Below are 12,899 nucleotides of genomic sequence, written 5' to 3' on the forward strand. Positions count from 1 at the left end.
TCCACTTCCCGGGTTCAAGCGATTCTCCTGCATCAGCCTCCTGAGTAGCTGGGATTACAGGCGTTCACTATCACGCCAGGCTAATTTTTGCATTTTTAGTAGAGACAGGGTTTCGCCATGTTGGCCAGGCTTGTCTCAAACTCCTGACCTCAGGTGATCCGCTTTTCTGATCAGAAGGTAGACTCCATGGTGAACTGACATCTAAGGGTTGGAAGGCATTAGGGCGCTATTCTCAATGCCTTCTCAAGTCTAGGAACTAGGGAAACCGAGGCACAGAGAGGGAATCCTGGGGATGTGTGGGCAGGCCCTCTCTTATCCCAACATTTTGGATTCCCGAGCTCCCCCTCCACCCGGCCCACCTACCTGGCGGCCTTCACAGGCCTTTAATACCTTCTCCAACTCTCGCCGGATACTTTCTGCCTGGTCCAGCTGCCTGGCTAGGGCCTCCTCCCGCTCGGCAGCCTCTGCCAGCAGGCGCCGCAGCTCGTCGACCTCAGGCGGCGGGTCCCCGGGCGGCGCCGTGGCATTGGCCCCCGGCTCCGGGCAGCGAGATCCCCGAGCAGCCGAGGCGGCCAGATTCCAGGCTACTAGGGCCCCACCGGCCGCTGCCGCAGCCAGGAACACAGCCACGCCGCACAGAGCGAGCACTCGCCAGGCACGCCCGGGCTCCGGCCCCGGCTCGGCCATGCCGCGGTCCACAGCTCTGGCCCCAGACGGCCACGAATATTTAATTGGCACCTTGGGGCGCCAGGGACACCCACGGTTCCGCCCAGCCTGGCCGTGGCTTCCCGAGTCCGTTGGGAGGGGTTGGACCCCCTCCAGGGACGGTCCATCCCGTCGAGCCCAAGAAAGGACGAGGGATTCTGGGTTCCTGCATCCCACATGCTGCCCTCTGTGCCTCAATTTCTCCCTCTGTGAAATGGGGAGAGTATTAACTCCTGCTCGGTAGGGCTTGGTAGGAATCAAGCTGACACATCTGTGGGAAGCGCCAAAGACCGCATCTACAAAGGAAGTGCTTGGCTATCATTTGAGGATATGTTGTTTCCATTATTTTTTTTTTTTTTTTTTTTTTTTTGAGGCGGAGTCTTGCTCTGTCGCCCGGACTGGAGTGCAGTGGCCGTGTTTCCATTATTTTTTAATTTTAAGTGTGTGTGTTGCCCAAGCTGGAGCACAATGGCAGGATCTCGGCTCACTGCAACCTCTGCCTCTTTGGTTGAAGCGATTCTCCTGCCTCAGCCTTCTGAGTAGCTGGGATTACAGGCGCACGCTATCACGCCCAGCTAGTTTTTGTATTTTTAGTAGAGACGGGGTTTCACCATGTTGGCCAGGCTGGTCTCGAACTCCTGACCTCAAATGATCTGCCCACCTCGGCTTCCCAAGGTGCTGAGATTACAGACGTGAGCCACTGTGCCTGACTAATTTTATTTTTTTTTGTTTGTTTTTTCGAGACAGGGTCTCGCTATGTTGCCCAGACTGGTCTTGAATTCCTGAGCTCAAGCAATCCTCCCACCTCGGCCTCCCAAAGTGCTGGGATTAAAGACGTGAGCCACCGCATCCGGCCTGTGGTTCCCATTCTGTTGATGGGGTAACTGAGTTGGGAGATGGGAGGACATACCACTGACTTACGGTTGGTGGAGCTTAGGCTGCTACATTAGCTGTGAAGAGGACCAGAGAGTAGACACAAGAGTGGACCAGCCCCGTCTTCCCGCCTGCTCCCCACTGGGCCGCCAGGGGGCGATGTTACAACATGATTACAATTGGGCTCTGGCTCCACTTCCCTCTTAGAATACAATCCCTTCTCCCCTCCCCTTCCTTCCTCCTACTCCCCCTTCTCCCCCTCCTCCCTCCTCTTCCTGTTTCTCCTTCTCTATCTCCCTCCTTACACCTACAAAGGACTTGATCACACCTTTATGGTCATTTCCTCTTCACGCCTTCCTGTGGCCTCCCCAACGCTCTTCCAAGTGCATTCCCACCGCAGGGCCTTTACACCTTCTCCTCCTCTGCCTGGCTAATTGCTGCTCTGCTGACAGGTCCCCTCCTACAGAAAGTCCCCCTCTCCAACACTACCTGCTTTTGATCAGCTCCTAGAGCCCTGACATTAAAAAGATAATTGTAGGCTGGGTGCTATGGGTCACGTCTGTAATCCCAGCACTTTGGGATGCTGAGGCAGGTGGATCACCTGAGGTCAGGAGTTCGAGACCAACCTGGCCAACATGGTGAAAGCTCATCTCTACTAAAAATACAATAATTAGTCGGGCTTGCTGGTGGGCGCTTGTAATCCCAGCTACTTGGGAGGCTGAGGCAGGAGAATGAGTTCAACCCAGGATGGGGAGGTTGCAGTGAGCTGAAATCACGCCATTGCACTCCAGCCTGGGCGACAAGAGCAAGACTCCATCTTATTTTAAAAAACAAAAAAAATTAGCCAGGTGTGGTGGCTGGTACCTGTAATCGCAGCTACTCAGGAGGGTGAGGCAGGAGAATCTCTTGAACCAGGGAAGCGGAGGTTGCAGTGAACAGAGATGGTGCCAGTGGGCTCCAGCCTGGGTGACAGAGTGGGACTCTGTCTCAAAAATAAAAAGTGATTGTATCTTTATGTGTGTGACTGATTCTCCCCCCAACCCCCCGCTTTCCCATCAAACTGGGTGATCTTCCCCTTCACCCTCTGAAGTTTCCTTGAAAAATCAACTCACAAAAGGAAGATTAATAGGAGAAATGAGGCAGAGGTGGGAGGATCACTTGAGCCCAGGAGTTTCAGACCAGCCTGGGTAACACAGTGACACCCCATCTCTACAAAAAATTAGAAAATGATCCTGATGTGGTGGTGTGTACCTGTAGTCCCAGCTACTCAGGAGGCTGAGGCAGAAGGATTGCTTGAGTCCAGGAAGTGGAGGCTGCAGTGAGCCGAGATCACACCACTGCACTCCAGCCTGAGCAACAAAGTGAGACCATGTCTCAAAAAACAACAAAAAAAGTCTATTCAGGTATGTTGATAGACTTTAGTCTTTCTGCCAGTGATACGAGTTCAGTTAATGAAAACTCAAAGAATCAGGGTAATTGTTCTCTTTTTTGGCAGGTCCAGAATTTAGGCGTGTAAAAAAAAAATAAAATTTTAGGAACTTCCAGATTTATTATGTCAAGGGGTAATAGTTAAGCCTTGGAAACTGAATCAACCTTTCTTTCTCCCTTTCTTTCTTTCTTTCTTTCTTTTTTTCTTTTCTTTTCTTTTCTTTCTTTCTTTCTCTCTCTTTCTTTCTTTCTTTTTTTTTTTTTTTGATGGAGTCTTGCTGTCTGTCACCCAGGCTGGAGTACAATGTCAGCTCACTGCAACCTCTGCCTCCTGGGTTCAAGCGATTCTCCTGCCTCAGCCTCCTGAGTAGCTGGGATTGCAGGCACCTGCCACCACTCCTAGCTAATTTTTTTTTTTTTTTTTTTTTTTTTTTTTGAGATGGAGTCTTGCTCTGTTGCCAAGGCTGGAGTGCAATGTCACGATCTCAGCCCATTGCAACCTCTGCCTTCCGGGTTCAAGAGATTCTCCTGCCTCAGCCTCCCAAGTAGCTGGGATTACAGGCACCTGCAACCACACGTAGCTAACTTCTGTATTTTTAGTAGAGATGGGGTTTCATTATGTTGGCCAGGCTGGTCTCAAACTCCTGGCCTCAAGTGATCTGCCCACCTCAGCCTCCCAAAGTGCTGGGATTACAGGGGTGAGCCACCGCACCCAGCCTCTTTCTTTTTTCTTTTCTTTTCTTTCTTTTTTTTTTTTTTTTGAGACCAGATCTCACTCTGTCACCCAGGCTGGAGTGGAGTGGCACCATCACGGCTCACTGCAGCCTTGACCTCCTGGGTTCAAGCAATGCCCCCACCTGGGCCTCCAGCGATGCCCCCATCTCGGCTTTCCTAAATGCTGGGATTACCACCACTGGGAGCCACGGAGCCACCCCATGCCCAGCCCCTGACCTTTCTCTGTGGGGAGATATTCCACATTAACTAGACTTCCTAGTCTTCATTCAAGCCTAGACTAAATGTTGTTGGAGATAGAGACTCTTGTGACTGTCACCTCTTTACAATAGAATGTTTAAGCAACCCCCTTAGGACATAGTCAACAGAAGCCAATCTAATCTCCTATCTGTATGCTAGCCTTTGTATGGGAAATGTATTTCTGTTCAGCAACTCTGTTTGTGGCTTTATAACCCATCCAGGCTGGGAGGAGAGGTGGCTCACGCCTGTAATCCCAGCACTTTGGGAGGCCTAGGCGGGCAGGATCACGAGGCCAGGAGTTCAAGGCCAGCCTAACCAACATATTGAAACACTGTCTCTACCAAAAATACAAAAATTAGCCAGGCGTGGTGGTGGGCGCCTGTAATCCCAGCTACTCAGGAGACTGAGACAGGAGAATCGCTTGAACCCGGGAGGCAGAGGTTGCAGTGAGTTGAGATTGTGCCACTGCACTCCAGCCTGGGTGACAAGAGCAAGACTCCTTCTCAAATAAACAAACAAACAAGCGATCCACACTTTTCCCTGCATGGGAGTCATTCATCCTCATTCTTCGGTGTCCCTGTGGCCCTGGATAGATTCTACCCTCACACTTTGCCCCGGAAAAAACTCTTTTAACCAGGCTTGGCATGGTGGTTCATGTCTATAACCCAAGCACTTTGGGAGACTGAGGTGGGAAGATCACTGGAGCCCAGGAGTTTGGGACCAGCCTGGCCAACATGGTGAAACCCCATCTCTACTAAAAATACAAACATTGGCCAGCGCGATGGCTCACACTTGTAATTCCAGCACTTTGGGAGGCTGAGGCGGGCGGATCATCTGAGGTCAGGAGTTCGAGATCAGCCTGGCCAGCATGGTGAAACCCATTCGCTACTAAAAAATATAAAAATTAGTCGGGTGTGGTGATGTGTGCCTGTAATCCCAGCTACCTGGGAGGCTAAGGCAGGAGAAATCACTTGAACCTGGGAGGTGGAGGTTGCAATGAACCGAGATTGCACCATTGCACTCCAGCCTGGGCAACAGAGCAAGACTCCATCTCAAACAAAACAAAACAAAACAAAACAAACTCAAACAAACCACAAAAAAAGACCCAAAAAACCCTGAAAAAGTCCACTAATTACCCTAGGCCTCACCAGGGCTCTTGGTAGGGATGAAATAGCTTAGTAGTTGCAAAGCGGCTTTAGCTTTTCTGCAAGCCAGGGCCACAGAAGTGAGGGCCCGCCCTGCTCCTGGGGACACTTAGCAACATCTAGAGACTTTTTTTTTCCTTTCGAGACAGAGTCTGGCTCTGTTGCCCAGGCTGGAGTGTAGTTGTGTCATCTCAGCTCACTGCAGCCTTGACATCCCAGGCTCAAGCGATCCTCCTGCCTCAGCCTCCCAAGTAGCTGCGACTACAGGCATGTGCCACCATGCCCAGCTAATTATTAAATTTTTTGTAGAGATGGAGGTTCCCCTATGTTGCCCAGGCTGGTCTTGACCTACTGGGCTGAAGCAATCCTCCCCCTTCGACCTCCCAAAGTGCCGGGATTACAGGCGTGAGCCACTATGCCCAGCCTGGAAACATTTTTTTATTTTTATTTATTTTTTTTTTGAGACGGAGTCTCGCTCTGTCGCCCGGGCTGGAGTGCAGTGGCCAGTTCTCAGCTCACTGCAAGCTCCACCTCCCGGGTTTACGCCATTCTCCTGCCTCAGCCTCCGAGTAGCTGGGACTACAGGCGCCCGCCACCTCGCCCGGCTAGTTTTTTGTATTTTTTAGTAGAGACGGGGTTTCACCGTGTTAGCCAGGATGGTCTCGATCTCCCGACCTCGTGATCCGCCCGTCTCGGCCTCCCAAAGTTCTGGGATTACAGGCTTGAGCCACCGCGCCCGGCCCTGGAAACATTTTTAATTGTCACAACTTGGGAGGGTGTTACTTGCATCTATGGGGGGGGGCCAGGGATGCCCTTTAACATCCTACAATGCAGCTGGGCGCCATGGCTCACGCCTGTAATTCTAGCACTTTGGGAGGCTGAGGCAGGTGGATTTCTTCAGTTCAAGACCAGCCTGACCAACATGGTGAAACACCATCTCTACTAAAAATACAAAAATTAGCCGGACATTGGCTAATGTGGTGGTGGGCACCTGCAATCCCAGCTACTCAGGAGGCTAAGGTAGGAGAATCGCTTGAACCCGGGAGGCGGAGGTTGCAGTGAGCAGAGATCACGCCACTGCACTCCAGCCTGGGAGACAGAGTGAGACTCCATCTCAACAAAAAAAAAAAAAAAAAAAAAAAAGGCCGGGCGCGGTGGCTCAAGCCTGCAAGCCTGTAATCCCAGCACTTTGGGAGGCTGAGACGGGCGGATCACGAGGTCAGGAGATCGAGACCATCCTGGCTAACACGGTGAAACCCTGTCTCTACTAAAAATACAAAATACTGGCCGGGCGCGGTGGCTCAAGCCTGTAATCCCAGCACTTTGGGAGGCCGAGACGGGCGGATCACGAGGTCAGGAGATCGAGACCATCCTGGCTAACACGGTGAAACCCCGTCTCTACTAAAAAAAAAAATACAAAAAAACTAGCCGGGCGCGGTGGCGGGCGCCTGTAGTCCCAGCTACTCAGGAGGCTGAGGCAGGAGAATGGTGTGAACCTGGGAGGCGGAGCTTGCAGTGAGCGGAGATGGTGCCACGGCACTCCAGCCTGAGCCACAGAGCCAGACTCCGTCTCAAAAAAAAAAAAAAAAAAAAAAATACAAAATACTAGCCAGGGGAAGTGGCCGGCGCTTGTAGTCCCAGCTACTCCAGAGGCTGAGGCAGGAGAATGGCATAAACCCGGGAGGCGGAGCTTGCAGTGAGCTGAGATCAGGCCACTGCACTCCAGCCTGGGTGACAGAGCGAGACTCCGTCTCAAAAAAAAAAAAAAGAAATACAACCAAAAACAAAAACAAAAATCCTACAATGCACAGGATGGTCCCCACCCAGAGAACCATTCACCCCAAACTACCAAGGCTGCTGAGGCTGAGAGCCTGCCCTAGACCTTGGGAGTGAGGAACGGGTGCTCCAGGAAGCAGGCAGAGCTTGGGCAAAGGCCTTGAGGCAAAAAGGAGCTTGAGATCAGGAAAGGTGGAGGTGGTGAGCAAGAGGAAGTGAGGGGGCAAGAAGGCCAGGGGGTTCTGTGGCAGGGGAGGTATTTGGGGACCCTTCCCTGGGACAGCAGTAGGAACCATGGAGGTGGAGGCCTGGTTTTATTTTATTTTTTTTTGAGACAGACTCTTGCTCTGTCGCCCAGGCTGGAGTGCAGTGGCGTGATCTCAGCTCACTGCAACCTCCACCTCCTGGGTTCAAGCGATTCTCCTGCCTCAGCCTCCTGTGTAACTGGGACGATAGGCACGAGACACCACTCACAGCTAATTTTTTTTTGAGATGGAGTCTCGCTCTATCACCCAGGCAGGAGTGCGGTGGCGTGATCTCGGCTCACTGCAACATCCACCTCCCAGGTTCAAATGATTCTTGTGCCTCAGTCTCCCGAGTAACTGAGACTACAGGTGCGTGCCACCACCCCCAGCTAATTTTTTGTATTTTTAGTAGAGACAGGGTTTCACCGTGTTAGCCAGGATGGTCTGGATCTCCTGACCTTGTGATCCACCAACCTCGGCCTCCCAAAGTGCTGGGATTACAGGCATGAACCCCCATGCCTGGCCTTTTTTTTTTTTTTGTATTTTTAAGAGATGGGGTTTCACCATGTTGACCAGGCTGGTCTTGAACTGAGCTCAAGTGATCCACCCACCTCGGCCTCCCAAACTGCTGAGATTACAGGCGTGAGCCACTGTGCCTGGCCAGAGAATTTTTTTTTTTTTTTAATACCACTGACCATCTGGGCTGGGGACTGTGGGACCTTAGGACAGTACAGAAATCTGGGACAAGAGGCTCCTGGCCCCCTTACCACAAACAGGAGTTGCAGTTGCAGAGACAATGGCCGGGATTCGGAGAGAACTTGGAGGAAGTAAGATAACAGATAAGGAAGGGACTAAGAAGTCTTCGAGTATCCAAGAAGGTGGGTGAAGGGTCTGTCGGGATTGCAGCCCTCAACTGTGAAGAAGCACAGAGACTCTCAGAGGAGAGGTTCCCAGAGCTGGGTACTGCAGAATAAATAAGAGTTTGGGGAATCGGGCCAGGTGTGATGGCTCATGCCTGTAATTCCAGCACTTTAGGAGCCCAAGGTGGGTAGATCCCTTGAGGTCAGGAGTTTGAGGCCAGCCTGGCCAACATAATAAAACCTCCATCTCCACTAAAAATACAATAATTAGCTAGGTGTGGTGGTTTAGTACTGTAATCCCAGCTATACGGGAGGCTGAGGCAAGAGAATCACTTGAACTCAGAAGGCGGAGTTGGCAGTGAGCCAAGATCGTGCCACTCTACTCCAGTCTGGGTGACAGAGCAAAATTCTGTCTCAAAAAATAAAAATAAAAAGAAAAAGAAAAAGAAAGAAAGAAAAGAAAAAAAGGGCTGTGGGCGGTGGCTCACGCCTGTAATCCCAGCACTTTGAGTGGCCGAGGCGGGCAGATCACCTGAGGTCGGGAGTTCGAGACCAGCCTGACCAACATGGAGAAACCCCATCTCTACTAAAAATACAAAATTAGCCGGGCATGGTGGCGCGTGCCTGTAATCCCAGCTACTGGTGAAGCTGAGGCAGGAGAATCGCTTGAACCTGGGGGGCGGAGGTTGCAGTGAGCTGAGATTGCGCCACTGCACTCCAGCCTGGGCAACAAGAGTGACACTCTGTCTCAAAAAAAAAAAAGAGAGAGAAAGTTTGGGGGATGAGGGAGGGGGACACATTCTGACAATGCATGGCCTGTGTGTGTACAGATCCCAGTTTAAATCCCAGCCCAGCATTTTCTGCAGGCCGGAGGGGAAGCAAGGCGAGGTTACTCTCAGTTACAGCCTCAGTTTCCACACTGGATCCCCAGGAATCAGGAGAGGCTCTAGGGAGGAGATGAGAATAAAACACCTGGGAAACGTGAGCCCTGACGAGGGTGCACAGTCCTTATGTTGATCCCAGCAGAGACGAGGGCTGGGAGGAACTGGGGTGGTGCCTCCCAGAACTCCGTGGGCTCCTGAAAACGTCCTGGAGCAGGGAAGGGAGGTGTTGTCATTAACGGGGAGTCCACTCTCACCGGCAGGGGCGGCCCCGACGCTTAGGGACTAACACAATGACACGTCAGGAACTCGAGAGTAAGGTGTGCTCCCCCTCAAAGGAAGTCTTTATTTTTTGGAGCTCAAAGACCCCAGAAAAAGCACACCCCTCCGCAAAAAAATAAAACACCGGTAACAACAGGCAGCACGTGCCCCCCCCCCACCGCACCCCATGCCCAATCTCAGGGCGGGAAACAAGAGGGGAGACTCTTTCCCTGCCTAGTTCTGGAGGCAGACAGCCCTGGGTCAACCCGACTGTGTCCCCACACCCAGGGTTGCCCCATGGCCCCTCAAGAACTGCTCCAGAGACCCTTCTCTGGCTACCCCGTGCCCTCCCCGCTAACCGTGCTGCCCCCTGACCCGCTCAGAACTGATGAGATCAAGGGCATGTCCAAGCGAAAAGTCGAGCAGGAACCGGATCTTCCAAGATATGCCTAAAGGGCCAGAAGAGAGACTCAGGGCAGACCGGAGGCAGCAGACACTGGCCCCGCCCCACCCATCCACAAGCCCCTCCCCTCCATCGATAGACCCGCCCTCATCCATAGCCCCGCCCCATATAGCTATAAGCCCCACCCCCGCTCCAGGGCGCACTTGTCACTGGATTCTCCCTCCTTCCCCAAGGCCCCTCTCCTCTGCACCCAGTCCCTCCCCCTGCAGCCCCTCTCTCCAGACTTCGGAGTCCCTGCTTCCCCGACCCCCTTCCCCAGCTTTCTTCTCCCTCCCGGAGCCGACCCCTCCTCACTGACCAACTTCCTGGGATCTCACAGCAGCAGAGCGCCCAAGCCCAGCAGCAGAATCAGGAGCGCGGGCTCTGCCGCGCAGCTGGAGTTCTGGGAGCTGGCGGAGTCCGTGTCCGCGATTCTCACGCTTAAGACGTGGTTTTCTCTTCTGCGGTGCAAATGGGGGCAAATCAGGCATCTGCTCGTCCTGGCTCCTGCCGCCCTCCCTGTAAGCCCATCGCCCCCGGGAGTTCTCCCTGCACCGCCCCAATCCAAGTCACTGGGGAGGGAATGGACAGGGGCCACCCATGGCTCTGTGACCCTAAGGGCTAAGTTGTCCTTTTATGGGACTCAAACCTTACCCCTTTGGGCAATGGGGATTTTGGGAGCAAAGGAGATCCTGGGTCTCGGGGTAGGGATGTGGGGGTGAGAGGAGTGTGGCGGGTGGAGGGTAGCGGGGAAGGTTATCTCTGACCTCAGTCGCTCCACCTCCGCAGACGCGTCCTGAAGCTTGTGGTTCAATGTAGTGATCTCTCCTGGTGGGGTTGGAGGACAGAATCAGGGGGGCGGGGCAGCATGTGGCCATGCTGGGGCCCTGCCCCACTCGGGGACAGGACCTCCCCCTTCCCCCAACCTCCAGCCCTGGTCTCCCTGCCCCCACCCCGTCTTCCATAGCTGAGTCACCCCTCCCCAGCCCTCTCCCTTCTCTGTTTCTCACCCTCAAGCTCCTCCACTTTCTTTCGTCCTTGGGCCTTCTCTGCATCCAGGGAAGCCATTAGGGCCATCTAAGAAGAGTCAGAATCTGGGGTTCTGGCCTGGGGAGTTTGGCTGCTGCCCTTAAATGCAAACCCTTTCAGGTTTTCTCCCAACCCTCTCTGCACCATGTCCTCCAAACTTAAAGAACAGCCACAACCACATACTCTCCCAGGGCCACCCATAAGCATGTGGGTCCTCAAAATGAGAGTTTTGAGACGCCCCCCAAGTGGCAAGTTGGAGGCTGGCCATAATCACACTTTAGTAGACGTTTCCAGATTGCCTGGTCTATGGCTCAAGACAAGTTAGAGGGCCCTACCAAATCCAGAACGCAGTGGGATTTCCCAGCCCCAAGTGACATGCTCAGCAAGAGTTTCAAGATCCCCCATATCAGGACCCAGGTGAATATTTCAGTTTCTTAGTGATGAAGTGAAAATGTCAAAAGCCCCCCTTTTCAGGGTCTGATGAGGTCCCCCTTCAACCCTGAATAGGGGTTTCTACTCCCCCAGGACTGGTGCTCACCAGGAGATTCAAGGCGTCCGACACCAGTGCCCTGAAAGAATTGATCAATTCACCTAAGTCCCGGGGGGGATACTGAGGTCCCTGATTTGGGGGCTCTGGAGAGTTTTAACACCCTGCCCCTACACCAGTGTCCTGGACTGGGTTAGAGGCCCCCATACCCTGGTAGGGGAACCTAGGTCCCTTGATATGGGGGCCCAGGAACAGTTTTGGGACCTCCCCTGCATCTCCCTGGAGACCCACCCTGTGTCAGATTTCTGGGGAGAGATTATTGTCCCCCCCACCCCCTAGTACTAGGCCATCCAAAGGAGTTGAGGTGCTTACCACAGTCTGGTTGCAGGTGACAGCCTGGGCCTCTGCATCCCGAAAGCCCCGCTGGGCCTCGGTCAGCTCTTCTTGCAGGAGATAGGTGACATTGCGACACTCCATCACTGCCCGGAGGCCATCCTGGCAGGCCTCGCTGTTGGCCTTGATGATGAAGAAAATCAGGAGCACCCCCAGAATCACTATGACCAGGAGCCCCAGAATTCCTACCACCAGCTTACAGCGCTTGTCCCCGTCTTCCTTCCAAATGTCATCCATGGGCATTTTGCAATAGTCATACAAAATAGGTGCCATCCAGATCTCCCCTCTAGCTGAAGGGAGTCTGGCCTGAAGTTAGGGGAGGGTACTGGAATCTTCTATGGGCCACCCCCTATTAGCATAGGAGCCGTCCTGACCAATAGCAAGTTCCAGGAAGTGCTCTGACCGGCAGCTGTTGCATGAGGCACCTACAGGCAGAGGATTAATTAGGCTTTCAGTTTCAGTTTCCCAGAAAGGAGGTGGGCTTTTCTTTCACCCTGCTTTAAAAGGCCTCGGGCCCTTCCCAACTGGGTGCCAACCAACTGTGGCTGCCTGGGAGACTCCATCTTAAGTCCCTGTGCCTCTGCTGTGTGTTACTGAGTGCCTAGGCCATGGTATTCGTCTGTACCATGACCTGAAGAGGCAGAGGCCATCATTGTTGGTCCAGCCTCCACCTGGGGAAACTGAGATTGCACAGTTGAGTGAGGGTGGGGCCTGGGTCTGACCCTAGGGACTTGGTTTTGTGTTCAGGTGTCTCTGTGGTGACTAGCAGGGCTTCATCCAGTGCCCCTGTCCCCACCGAGGGGACTATGGGAGCCATGGAAGATGTGTGAGCAGCAGGTGAGACTGGAGCCAGCTGAAAACTGGGGGACTGGATAGGCACACACAGCCCAGGTGAGAGGATACCCCAGTCAACAAACAATGTTGGACTCTGTCCTGGCACCTGCAGGAAACAGGCTTCAACTTTCAGAAAAAGTGCTCCTGGGACTCCAGGATACCAAGTAAACTCTCTGAGCCTGTTTCTTCATCTGTAAAGAGGAATAACAGGGCCAGCCTCTCCAGAAGTGGCCAGGGAGAAGATGCCAGTAAAGTGCTTTGGTATCCAGTAGGTGCTCAATGGATGCGCATGCCACCTGCCAGGCCTGTGGCTCAGGGCAGATGGAGGGGAAGATAATGCTTGAACATGGACATATAGCGAGGATCTTTCTTTTCTTTTCTTTCCTTTTTCTTTTCTTTTCTTTTTGAGACAGAGTCTTGCTCTGTCGCCCAGGCTGGAGTGCAGAGTGCAGTGGTGCGATCTCGGCTTACTGCAGCCTCTACCTCCCAGATTCAACTGATTTGCCCACCTCAGCCTTGCCAGTAGCTGGGACTACAGGTGTGGGCGACCACGCCTGGCTAATTTTTT

The 12,899-nt window shown here is 53.1% G+C and overlaps 1 protein-coding gene across 1 annotated transcript; it reads right to left on the reverse strand.

Annotated features, from left to right (window-relative positions):
• Positions 1 to 9,201: 9,201 nt before the first annotated feature.
• On the reverse strand, positions 9,202 to 11,851 carry BST2 (bone marrow stromal cell antigen 2). The gene is made up of 5 exons (XM_010361448.2): positions 11,477 to 11,851; positions 10,599 to 10,665; positions 10,356 to 10,416; positions 9,908 to 10,049; positions 9,202 to 9,595 (listed from the first exon to the last, which is right to left on the reverse strand). The coding sequence occupies exons 1-4, from the start codon at positions 11,768 to 11,770 to the stop codon at positions 9,923 to 9,925; spliced, it is 549 nt and encodes a 182-aa protein (XP_010359750.1). The 5' UTR covers positions 11,771 to 11,851; the 3' UTR covers positions 9,202 to 9,595; positions 9,908 to 9,922.
• Between the last annotated feature and the right edge of the window lie 1,048 nt (positions 11,852 to 12,899).

The sequence above is a fragment of the Rhinopithecus roxellana genome, chromosome 8 (genome assembly GCF_007565055.1).
Source record: "Rhinopithecus roxellana isolate Shanxi Qingling chromosome 8, ASM756505v1, whole genome shotgun sequence".
Taxonomy (NCBI): Eukaryota; Metazoa; Chordata; class Mammalia; order Primates; family Cercopithecidae; genus Rhinopithecus; species Rhinopithecus roxellana.